The sequence below is a fragment of the Molossus molossus genome, unplaced genomic scaffold, assembly GCF_014108415.1.
Source record: "Molossus molossus isolate mMolMol1 unplaced genomic scaffold, mMolMol1.p scaffold_m16_p_19, whole genome shotgun sequence".
Classification (NCBI taxonomy): Eukaryota; Metazoa; Chordata; class Mammalia; order Chiroptera; family Molossidae; genus Molossus; species Molossus molossus.
Window position 1 is genome coordinate 37,969,382 of NW_023425354.1, and position 13,806 is coordinate 37,983,187.

Here is a 13,806-nt window from a genome sequence, read left to right on the forward strand (position 1 = left end):
TTGCATCACAGGAGTCCCCGAAGAAGAAAATGAGCAAAGCTAGAGAATATATTTGAAGAAATAGTGACAGAAAACTTCCCTAATTTGGTGAAGGAAGAAGGCATTCAAGTTCAAGAAGCACAGAGAGCCCCAAGTAAGAAGAACCCAAAAAGGCCCACACCAAGACATATAGTAAATAAAATGCCAAAAATTAAAGACAAAGACAGCAAGAGATAAGACAGGTTACCTACAAAGGAACCCCCCATAAGACTATCATCAGCTGACTTCTCAACAGAAACGCTACAGGCCAGAAGGCAATGGCACGAAGTAATCAAGGTCATGAAAAACAAGGATCTGAATCCAAGACTACTCTACCCAGCAAGGCTATCATTCAAAATAGAAGGTCAAATAAAGAGCTTCCCCAACAAAAAGAGCCTAAGGGAATACATTAGCACCAAACCAGCACTGCAAGAAATGTTAAAAGGACTGCTGTGATTAGTAGAAGAAATAGGAAGAAAAATATAACCACACTAAACAAAAAATGGCAATAAGTACATATCAATAATCACCTTAAATGTAAATCGACTGAATGCTTTGATAAAAAGACAGAGGAGTTGACTGGATAAGAAAGCATGAATCATATATATGTTGTTTACAAGATACCCACCTCACAACAAAAGACTCACATAGGTTGAAAGTGAAGGGATGGGAAAAAAATCTTCCAAGCAAACAGAAAGCAAAAAAAAGCTGGGGTAGCAACACTCACATCTGATAAAATAGATTTCAAAATGAAGGCCATAACTAGAGACAAAGAAGGCCACTACATAATTTTGAAAGGATCTATCCAAAAGAAAGATATAACCTTGGTAAACATATATGCACCCAATATAGGAGCACCAAAATATATTAAAAATCTTCCGCAGGACTTCAAAGGAGAGATCAACAGCAATACAATCATAGCAGGGGACTTCAACACCCCGCTGACATCAATGGATAGATCCTCGAGACAAAAAATTAGCAAGGAAACAGAGACTCTAAATGAAGCACTAGACCAAATGAATTTAATAAATATCTACAGAGAACTACACCCCAAAACTACAGAATTCGCGTTCTTCTCAAGGGCACATAGGACATTCTCAAAGATAGACCACATGATAGAACACAAAGCAAGTCTCTACAAGTTTAAGAAGATTGAAATCATATCAAGCATCTTCTCATATCACAATGGCATGAAAACTAGAAATCAACTGCAACAAGAACATACAAAGACATTTGAACACACAGAGGCTAAGCAGATGTTATTAAACAATGAATGGATTACTGAGGAGATCAAGGAAGAAATTAAAAACTTCCTGGAAAACAATGAAAATGAATACACAACAACACAAAATCTATGGGATACAGCAAAAGCAGTTCTGAGAGGGAAGTTCATAGCACTACAGACCTACCTCAAGAAACAAGAAAAATTTCTAATAGACTATCTAACCTCACAGCTTAAAGAACTAGAAAGCAAACAAAAAGAAACCACCAGAGCAAGTAGAAGGAAGGAAATAGTAAATATCAGAGCAGAAATAAATGACAGAGACCAAAAAAAACAATACAAAAGAGCAATGAAACAAACAGCTGGTCATGTGAAAAGATAAACAAGATTGATGGACCCTTAGCCAGACTCACCAAGAAACAAAGAGAGAGGACCCAAATAAACAAAATCAGAAACAAAAGAGGACCAACTGACACCACAGAAATACAAAGAATCATTAACAAATACTATGAACAATTATATGGCAACAAATTCAACAATCTAAGAGAAATGGACAAATTTCTAGAAACACACAGTCTCCCAAAGCTGGACGGAAAAGAGATAGAAAATTTGAACAGACCAATAACAACTAAGGAAATTGAAGAGGTAATCAAGACTCTCCCAGCAAACAAAAATCTAGGCTCAGATGGCTTCATGGGGGAGTTTTACAGAACATTCAAAGAAGAACTAACATCCATTCTCCTCAAACTTTAAAAAAAGAGAAAAAATTCAAGAAGAAGGAAGACTTCTAAACTCATTTTATGAGACCAGTATAACTCTAATTCCAAAACCAGAAAAAGACACTACAAAGAAAGAAAACTACAGGCCAATATCCCTGATGAACATAGATGCCAAAATCCTGAACAAAATACTAGCAAATCAAATCTAGGAATACATCAAAAAAATTATTCACTGTGACCAAGTGGAATTCATTCCAGGGAGGCAAGGCTGGTACAATATTCACAAATCAATAAATGTGATACACCACACAAACAAAATGAAGGATAAATACCACATGATCATATCAATAGATGCTGAAAAAGCATTTGACAAAATTCAGCACCCATTTCTGATAAAAACGCTCAGCAATGTGGGAATAGAGAGATCATATCTTGACATAATAAAGGCCATATACGAAAGACCTATAACCAACATCATACTCAATGGGCAAAAACTAAAAGCATTTCCCTTAAGAACAGGAACAAGACAGGGATGCCCACTTTCTTCACACTTATTTAACATAGTACTGAAAGTCTTAGCCACAGCAATCAGACATGAAGAAAAAAATAAAGGGGATCCAAATTGGAAAGGAGGAAGTGAAACAAACTGTCATTATTCGCAGATGACATATTATACATAGAAAACCCTAAAGACTGCATCAAAAATCTACTAGACTTAATAAATGAATTGGGCAAAGTAGCAGGATACAAAATTAACATCAAGAAATCGACGGCATTCTTATACAGCAATGATGAACTCACAGAAAGAGAAACTGAAAAACAATCCCATTTACCATCATGGCAAAAAAATTAAGATACCTAGGAAAAAACTTAACCAAAGAAGTAAAAGACCTATTTGCAGAAAACTACAGGACATTGAAAAAAGAAATAGAGGAAGATATAAAAAAGTGGAAGCACAAACCTTGTTCATGGATTGGAAGAATTAACATCATTAAAATGTCCATATTACCCAAAGCAATCTATAGATTCAATGCAATCCCCATCAAAATACCAACAACATATTTCACAGAACTAGAACAAATACGTCAAAAGTTCCTATGGAACCAAAAAAGACCTCGAATAGCCACAGCAATCTTGAAAAAGAAGGACAAAGTAGGTGGGATCACAATATCAGTTATCAGTTATACTACAAAGCGACTGTCATCAAAACAGCCTGGTACTGGCACAAGAACAGGCATATAGACCAGTGGAACAAAACAGAGAACAGAGAAATGGACCCAAGACATTATGCTCAATTAATATTTGACAAAGGAGGCAAGAGCATACAATGGAGTAAAGACAGCCTCTTTAGTAAATGGTGTTAAGCAAATTGAACAGCTACATGCAAAAAAATGAAACTAGATCATCAGCTTACACCCTACACAAGAATAAACTCAAAATGGATAAAAGACTTAAATGTAACCCGTGAATCCATAAAAATCCTAGAAGAAAACGTAGGCAACAAAATTTCAGACATCATATGCAGCAGAATTTTCACTGATACATCATCTAAGGCAACAGAAACAAAGGAAAAAAGTGAACACATGGGACTACATCAAACTCAAAAGCTTCTTCACAGCAAAAGAAACAACCATCAAAGTGGAAAGGCAATCCACTGTATTGGAGTGCATCATTGCCAATGATACATCAGATGAGGGGTTAATTTCCAAAATATATAGAGTGCTCATACCACTCAACAAAAGGAAGACAAAGAACCCAATTTAAAAATGGGCAGAAGAACTAAATAGACACCTCTCCAAACAGGACATACAAATGGCCAAGAGACATATGAAGAAATGCTCAACATCACTAATCATCAGAGAGATGCAAATTAAAACAACAATGAGGTATCACCTCACACCTGTCAGAATGGCCACCATCAACAAATCATCAAACAACAAGTGTTGGTGAGGGTGTAGAGAAAAGGGGACTCTAGTACACTGCTGGTGGGAATGCAGACTGGTGCAGCCACTGTGGAAAACAGTACGGTGTTACCTCAAAAAATTAAAAATTGAATTGACATTTGACCTGATGATCCCACTTCTAGGAATATACCCTAAGAAGCCTGAAACACCAATCAGAAAGAATATATGTATCCCCATGTTCACAGCAGCATTATTTACAACAGCTAAGATCTGGAAACAGCCCAAGTGTCCATCAGTAGACAAATGGATAAAAAAGCAGTGGTACATATACACAAAGGAGTACTATGCAGCTATAAGAAAGGAAGATCTCTTATCCTTTGAGACAACATGAAGGGACCTGGAGAGTATTATCCTAAGCAAAACAGCCAAGCAGAGAAAGACAAATATCATATAATCTTACTTATTTGTGGAATATAATGAACATAACAGTCTGAGGAACAGGGTAGACCCAGAGACGTGGAAGTAGGGTACAAACTGACATCTCTCAGAAGAGGGAATGGAGGGGGGAGGGAAGAGATAAACCACAGAACTTATATGATGTACGCATAACCGATGAACAGGGACAACAAAGCTGGGGATGGGGTAGGAGCGATGGGGAGGAGGGTGTCAATAGGAAAAAAAGGAGAAACATCTGTAAAAAAATAAAATAATAATAAATAATAATAATAAAATTTTTAAAGAAAAGAAAAAAAAAAGCAAAAGAACATGCATGTTGGATGAGGACTGCACAATTATCCTGTGCAGCCCTCTAGTCCAGTACAAAGGACCTATTCCAATCCATAAAGGGCTAGCTAGAATCCACATCTCCAAATACCCCTACCACAGCCTGTTTCATTGTGGAAAAACACTGTGTACTAAGAAAAGCAAACTGGCAGTGTATGTAAATGCGAATGACTACTTACTTAAAGAGACTAAAAACCTTCCTGAAATTTGGAAGCATCTAGATAGATTTCAAGAATATACGGTTCATTTAAATGAGACCAGTGAAGGTATTTTGCTAACTACAGATTCTTTCCCATCAAATGATTAAGGTAAGCCCTCACCCAAGTATCTCTATAATTCAAAACTTTAGCCCATTTTCTAACATTACATCCAGTCATTAATAACCCAATAACACTTATTTATATTCAGTCATTAATAACCTGATACCAAAGACAAGTAAAAAGACATATACCCTTGTGGAGCATGTAGTCTGGTGGGAAAGAAAAACATACATAAAATAATCAGACCAATAACTGTTAGATTGCAAATGGAAAAAAAACTATGAAGATACATACTGCTATGAGCACCTGTAACGGAAATGTAGCATAGTCAGGAAGGCTTCCTTAGGGTGGTGACAATAGCTCAGAATGAGCAGGAATCACTATGTGAGGAAGAGAGAGAAGCATACAGTAGGCAGAGGGGACAGCAAGTTTAAGGGTAGATATGAAGGAATGTGGTAAGATGGAGGTAAAAAACAGGCCATTGTGACTAAAGATAGAAAAATATGTTAGACATAGAAGTAGGAATCAGACTGACAAACTTCAGAGGAGGGAAGTGAAGTAGGGGGAGTGTAGATAAACCAAAGAACTTATGTGCATATATGCATTACAAATAGACATAGACAACAATACTGAAATGGGGGCGGGATAGGAGGAGGGTGTCAATGGGGGGAAAAAGGAGAAACATCTGTAACAAAAATTAATTAATTAAGGAAAGAAAAACATGCTGGAAGTGATAGATGGAAGTCAGATTTTGCATGACCTTGTAGGTCTATTTGGAGTTTGGTCTTTATCCCAAGAGCAGTTTCAAGTAAAAGGTTTCAAGCTGAGCAAGGGGCGTTATAAGATTTTTAAAGAGATCACCATAACTTTTGTGCAGAAAAATTATTAAAAGGAGGTAGGAGATGATGCTAGCTGAGCAATTAGGAGGCTTGAAAAAATGAGAGTAATATGGAGTAGAATAGAAATGGTAGAGATGGAAGAAAATAAAATTGCATTACTTTAAAAATACCATGATTGCCCTGGCCAGTTTGGCTCAGCGGTTAGAGCGTTGGCCTGTGGTCTAGAGAGACCTGGGTTTGGTTCCCACTTAGGGCGCGTACCTCGGTTGCAGTTTGTCCCCAGCCCTGGTTGGTTGTGCAGGTGGCAGCCACTCGATGTGTCCCTTCACATCGATGTTTCTCTCTCTCTCTCCCTTCTATCTGAGCAAAAAAAAATGGAAAAATGTCCTCGAGTGAGGATAAAAAAAAAAATACCATGATTGCCCTGACCAGTTTGGCTCAGCGATTAGAGTGTCAGCCCGCAGACCAAAGACTCTCAGGTTCAATTCTAGTCAAGGACATGTACCTTGGTTGCAGTTCAGTCCCAGCCCTGGTCAGGGTCATGAGGGAGACAACAAGTTGATGTGTCTCTCTCATATCGGTGTTTCTCTCTCTCTACCCCTCCCTCCCACTCTATCTGAAAATAAAAAATGGAAAAAAATATCCTCGGGTGAGGAAGTTAAAAAAAAGACCATGATTAAGAGCATTTAAGAGTTATTCTACATTTCTCCTATTTGCTAAGATTTAGAATTTTGATATGTAAAATATGAAATAATCAATGAATCACTATTTTAACTCACCTTTGGTTACTCTGAGAGAAGTTGTGTAACCACTAGATGGCAGCAAAGAAAATAATGTCCATTTTAAATGGCCATTTTGAGCTTGCTAAATTTCAAACTTGGAAAATAGCAAGTTTTGTTTAAATTCTTGTTCTTTCAACAATGAAATATTTAACACATAAGGCGCCAATGACTTTGGTGCCTTGTTGATCCTTAATTATAGCCATGCAGACAGAGTGGTGCTAATATATTATATATTACATACATGATACTATAACATGCTACATAACAGAATAAGAAAAGGACATTCATTTCATTACTTTTATAGAGTCTCACTGATTGTTTTTTATGAAATTTTTCTATGCCAAAGTTCTAACAATTTATTCTATTAGACTCCCAAATTTGGATGGGCTTTTCAAAGAGCTAAAGTATCACAGGCCTTCTGTGATATTTTATTAACATTAATATTAACATTACTAAATATTAATGTTAATGCTAACTATTCTTTTTTTTTTTTTATCCTCACCCGAGAATACTTTTTCCATTTTTTGTTCAGATAGAGTGGAAGGGAGGGAGAGAGAGAGAGAAACATCGATGTGAAAGGGACACACCGAGTGGTTGCCACCCGCACAACCCAACCAGGGCCAGGGACAAGTTGCAACTGAGGTACGTGCCCCTAGCAGGAACTGAACCCGGGTCTCTCTGGACCGCAGGCCGACACTCTAACCGCTGAGCCAAACTGGCCAGGGCAATGCTTAACTACTGTAACAGTAATAATAACTAACATTTATTTGTGCTTCTTATGCATTTATTATACATAGTTTCTAAATACATAACATGTTCAATTTCAATCTTTTTTTTTAATCCTCACCCGAGAATATTCTTCCATTTTTGTTCAGATAGAGTGGGAGGGAAAGAGAGGGAGAAAGAGAGAAACATCAATGTGGGAGAAAGACACATCAACTGGTTGCCTCCCCCACGACCCCGACCAAGGCCAGGGATAAACCAAAACCGAGGTACATGCCCTTGACCGGAATAGGACCCGCGACAAACTGGTCCACGGGCCAATGCTCTAACCACTGAGGAAAACCAGCTAGGGCTAATTTCAATCTTCTTAATCTAAGGTAGGAAGTATTACTATCGTCACATCTCACATGAGAAAACTAAAGTACAAAGAGGTTATGTAAGTCACCCAAATTACAAAGCCCATGATTTTAATCACTTCATATAACTAACACTCATTTACATCTGTTACTTCCTAACTATTTTGTATACCAGACTGATGCTCTCTGGAATCTAATACTATCTGAGGCTATAAGAGTAGAGTTATGACAATAATTGAGTGCTAACCACACCCATTTTCATCTCTTCCTTCCAATACAGAATCTGTAAGCAAAGCCAGAGCCAGTGATAATAGAAAGCTGATGACAGGAAGAAAGGAGGATAGAAAAGCTAAATGGTTTGGCAATAGAAATGGGAGATTTAAAAAAAACAACCATACAGATGTAGAAAGCACTCTAATTTATGGTTTGCTTCATTAACTTCATTACCTTCACCCCCATCCCAGCCAGGATAATGCTTGAATAACATACAATCTGGTAACAGGGTAAGGACAGATGAGCTTATCAAAGTATATTAGTTAATAATAAGGAAAATTAAAGTAAAAAATTGGATCTAATTATATTAGCATTCTCTATAAGTTACTTTTCTTAGTAATGTCTTCGAGCATGATCAGAAAGGATGAGTAATTGATCTCCAGCTACTAATTATATTCAAGCTCTTGTATTTCAGTTAAACCAAACTAAGTTAGCGTAATAATTTCAAGGCCTTACATAAAAATACTTACACAAAGCAAGAGCTTTGGATCTGCATGAATTAGTTTCACCATGGATAAGAGAAGATACTTATAGCTTCTTGTCTCCAGGTCTGTAGGTTTTTCTTTAAATTTAAGGCTTGTTACTTTTTCTTTAAATGTAAGACTCTAAAAACAAACACATGACATCATCTTGTAAGGATCAGACACTGCTCCACTTTCCCACTTTTAAAGATCAAGTATAAAAAAAGCTTTAAAAAAATTAAGATATTTTATACCACCAAACTGCAGTATTAGTAGAAACATTCAATAATAAGTATAAGATTAATGTTATTCAACTTAAAAAAATCAAATGACAATTATTTTTGCAACATTTTAATTATTTTAATATAATCTATCTAATAAAATTTAAGAGAAATATATAAAATACTAAAAGCTTTAATATCAAGTTGACTCATATGTAAAAGCCATTTCTCAAATGTGAAGAAACATTAGGGATAAAATATTTAGTCTATAGCTCTCAAAATACATTGAGCAATGCATTTAACAAACACTTATAGACACAAATATTTCATAGGATCTATGACATTACCAACTGTTAGATGCATCATTATTGTATGTATAAGGGATAAAAAACCAATGTCAACTGTCAGACACCAAACTAAGATGCGCTCTCAATTCCAGGGATATTAAAAACTAAAAACAAGTGTTTCTTAGAATTGATGAGATATGCTATTTAGGCAACCTCTGTATTTAAGAGTTTAATTGTAAGTTTGCTTTTTCCTTCAATGGCATTCCCTCTCTCTCAAATTAAAGAATATGTGCAGTTTGCCAGAAGAACAATGGTGAAATGGAGAAAGAACACTTGGAGAAAGATTAATTCATGGAAAGTATCTTTCAATTACAGGGATGCTATGGGGGATTCTGTGCTGGTACAGTAATTACAGATGTAATTCAGCCCAAAACCCAGCAATTATATTCTGGATCCGATACCACCTTTCTCTCTATTCTTATCAAATATTTCCCCCTTTCCTTTAAAATGACACAAAAATATCTGTTTTGACATGTATGCCTTTATGTGAGCACATACACAGATGGAAAAGCCAGCATCTATGCACCTGTAATAAAAATGTCCCAGAAAAAAGGCTGCCTTTCAAAGGTAAAGAGTGGACATGCACATCTATAACCCACAGCCACTATTCTCAATGTTTAAGTATGAGCAATACCTTTGTTATTATGCCCAAGAATATTGAAGGTGTTGGATCTTCAGAGGGAAAAAAGCACACATTAATGCTCAAGAATGTCACTACATAAAAGAAACAGCAAAATTTACAGATACTGTTTGTTTTCTGCATTTTTTTTTTATCCTCACCCGAGGACATTTTTCCATTTCTTGTTCAGATAGAGCGGGAAGGAGAGAGAGGAAGAGAGAGGGAGAAACATCGATATGAAAGGGACACATTGAGTGGCCACCACCCACACGACCCAACCAGGGCCAGGGACAAACTGCAGCCAAGGTACACGCCCTTAGCGGGAACCAAACCCGGGTCTCTGCGGACTGCAGGCTGACGCTCTAACCACTGAGCCAAACCGGCCAGGGCTGTTTTCTGCATTTATAATCCAACTGCAAATGTCTTACCAAATGTATTTAATAAATTCTGTGTCTACTGTTTGTTCCTGTTAAATTCTATATATTTTTTTCATTCTAAGTTGAGGTAACACCTTAACTCAAGGTGGAACTTTCATTGAACAAATTTATTTACTAAGATGTAACTAAGTGTAACTGCTCTTTCCTGGTGCAGCCATTACACAGGAACACAAATCAGAGAACAATGAACAGATATAAAAATTATCTCTTGGTGGGAGCAGGGAGGAGGGGGTGAATTGGGGGAAAAGGAATGGCATCTATAACACATTCAACAATAAAGATAAGTTTTAAAAATATATATAAAAGAATTATCTCTTAATTAGTAATCCTTTCCAAAAAGTAAATAATAGTTTAATTAGGTCATCTCCTAATCTCCGGTATCAGCATATCATTTTTGTTCCAGCATGACTGCCTAATAATGAGTATGACTTGAAAAATTCAAGTAAAAATTTCAATTCGAACATCTTTTAATTAATGACCCATTAGTGGGTTATATAACAAGGAATAGTTTGCTTAAGAAGAAATAAATTTATTAACTAGAAATGTAAGAAAAATAACCCATTCATTAATTTTTTAATTGATCTTCCACATTGCAGATATTAGTAGGAATCCAAGTTGGTATATGTGCTTTGGCCAAAGAAGAAATGCAGTCATGCCCAGGAAAAAATTCATGAATCAGAGTATTCAGGTGTCTTTTAAGAACCCAAACCCTTTGTTAACTTATTTAAGACCATGACTAAATTATAGGCATGTAAGAAACATTTGCTAACCAGGATCTTCTTTAAGAAGCAAAATGTGTAAGAAATCATACATATTTGTGAAAATTCATAAATTTATTATTAACAGACTATCTTAGTTTCAAAGCAGTACATGATTAGTGCTAAGACAACTATTTCAAATTTTAACAAATCCTACAAAAGTACACAATGGAGAAGCTATAGCTCAATATTGACATAAAAAAGGATAAAGAGTTTAAATGACTGAATGTTCAATCTAAGATAATAATACGAATTTAGACTGTTTAGTAGCAACATGATATGAGATACAGCAGGTTAACAGGTTTCATCAATTTTTATACCACATCTGGAACAATAAAATCAGATCATTTTTTTTTTTTATTTTTTTTTATCCTCACCCGAGGACACTTTTCCATTTTTTGTTCAGACAGAGTGGGAGGGGGAGAGAGAGAAACATTGACGTGAAAGGGACACATGGAGTGGCTGCCACCCACACGACGCAACCAGTGCCAGGGACAATCTACAACCGAGGTACGTGCCCTTAGCGGGAACCAAACCCAGGTCTCTCTGGACCAGACCGACGCTCTAACCGCTGAGCCAAACCGGCCAGGGCTTAACATATCATTTTAATTGGGAAAAAAAGTATTAGGTTGAATTATTTCCAGAAGAGAAGAAAACCAGATGGAGAAAGGTTTTGAAAGCAGGTCAAGTAAGAAATCCATTCATTCATTCATTCAACAAATATGTACTAAATGCCTACCTACTATGTGTCAGATACTGTCTAGGGGCCAGGAACCCAGTGCTGAACATGACAAATAAAACTCCTGCTTCCATCAAGCTAACACATTAGTAAGGAAAGACAGCTGACGAACCAGATAACACTGGACTGAATGCTGACTATTCACTCACCATGTGATTATTTGTCATTTAATAATATTTGTACCTCAGTTTCCATAGGGGTAAAATCAGATCAAACAAAACAAGTGTTTTGTTAAAAGCAAGTGCATACGCTTTTTAAAAAGCTGAAGTAATAAAATCCTTTCCAATGCTAAAGTGATATAAAAATAAAATGAACCCTTAGGAGTACAGGAATGAGTTCTATAAAGCTCCAAAGAGAGAGGGAGAGAGAGAGAGGATCAGTGATGGCTGGAAGTGATAGGGACATAAGTCTATCTTGGCTGAAAAAAGTTTTTAAAATAGGTAGCTCTTTACAACAAAAAATGTATCTATCTCCAATAGGTTGGATGTAAAGCCTAGAAACAGATATTATTTTACCTTTTTACAAACGGAACTCGATTGCTACTTCTGCAGCCAGCTAAAGGCTCACTCAGGTTTATCAAAGCCACAATTCATTGGAGGCAATATAAATGAGGACAACCTACCGAACATACCGTGTAATACAGCAATTTCCAACTGGAGTAATTTTTATCCCCCAGAGAATATTTGGAAATGTCTGGAGATATTTTTGGTATTCAAGACTGTTGGGGTAAGGGGTGGAGTGCCATTAGCACCCATATCGCACGGGACAGTCCTCTACAATAAAGAGTTATCTATTTTAAAACGTCAGTCAATAGTGCTAAGGTTAAGAAATCCTGACATAATGTATTATTTCTAAGCCATTTATTATGTATATTCAACTGTGTGTCCAGACTTTATGACATCTGTAATGAGCTTGTCATTATGAGTTTTCAAGCAAAAGCTACAAACCTGGCATCACTGTGAGGGAGAGTGCTTTGTCTGTTCAGTTCATCATATTTCCCCATAATTAACACTGTGCCTGGAAGCTAGTGGGAGCTCAATACTTCTGGATCTATTGTGACTGTTCTTACCAGGTTTAAGAGAGGTAAGATTCACCTAAAGGATCATCCAAATTTTAAAATGTTCTTATTTTTAAAAATTATTTCATATCAAATTTGCTTATTTTCTATGGTAAAAATTTCAGCCAGAAAACTGTCCTTTAGCCATTATGTACAAATATATATATACATATAAAATTTCATACATATATAAATATATGAATATAAAGAGCTTAGAATAATTTTGAAAATCAAATGTATACTGATAATTTCAGCGGATAATTAGAAGTAAACACTAAATTCTTATCACAGGTGTCCTTGGACCAAAAGATATCTAGTTATAAATTTAGAAAATAATTATCAATAGTATAGCATGTAGCTCCTAGAATTAGCTAACAACTAGGGTTAAAAAGTAAAATAACTTCTAAATGTAGGAAACATTTTAAGACTACCAATAAAATTTTATTTTTGTTTAAAATAATAATTTGGTTTCATTTTCTTTCGGTCCTCATGCACAAAAAATTGAATTATGAACAGCTGGTAAACTGGGTACTGAAGTTAAACTAGGAGTGAATATTAACTTTCCATCAATTTCTATTATTGGAGGTCATTAATTTTCTACCAGAATAGGTAGAAAACTTAAAACAAAAAGTCAAATAAAGTTATAACTTCCCAGAAGATACCTGAAATAAGTAGGTCAGTAAATAATTTTTAAACAATTAATTGCAAATAATTTTCTCTGGTAAAATTTAAAATGATGTCTAGTTAAATAATATTTAAGTAGTCACTATTGATATTTACCTTACACTTGGATTGAAATTTCAATTTCTTAAAAAATTAATTAATTGGCATTACAAAAAGTCAACTAAAAATAACTTTGCATTTTATTTAATAAAACATCATTTTCGCACTGATTGGGTGGCTCAGTTGGTTGGAGCATCATCCTATACACCAAAAGATTGTGGGTCTGATTCCTGGTCAGGGCACATACCTGGGTTGCGTGTTCAATCCCAGTGAGGGAGTGTACCAGAGGCAACCAATCAATGTTTCTCTCCAGCATCGATGCTTCTCTCTCTCTCTCTCTCTCTCTCTCTCTCTCTCTCTCTCTCTTCCTCTCTCTCTAAAAATTGATAGAAACATATCCTAGGGTGAGGATCTAAAAAAAAAAATCATTGTCATGCTGTTTTGGTTATAATTTTTTAGGCTAAATAATCCCAAAACACATGGCATAGCAAACTTCTCTATTTGAACATCTAAGGTAAACAATCCTTTGCAACAATTACTGACAACTGGATAAGAGTGAACTACA

At 35.8% G+C, this 13,806-nt stretch overlaps 1 protein-coding gene across 5 annotated transcripts in view; it reads right to left on the reverse strand.

Moving 5' to 3' along the window:
• The window catches only part of NF1 (neurofibromin 1), a 268,601-nt gene that overhangs the window by 177,214 nt on the left and 77,581 nt on the right, over window positions 1-13,806 (reverse strand). For all 5 annotated transcript variants that reach the window (XM_036268575.1, XM_036268573.1, XM_036268574.1 and 2 more), the window contains exon 13: window positions 8,350-8,484. In XM_036268575.1, coding sequence (XP_036124468.1) covers window positions 8,350-8,484 — 135 coding nt within the window. The remainder of the gene's footprint in view (window positions 1-8,349; window positions 8,485-13,806) is intronic.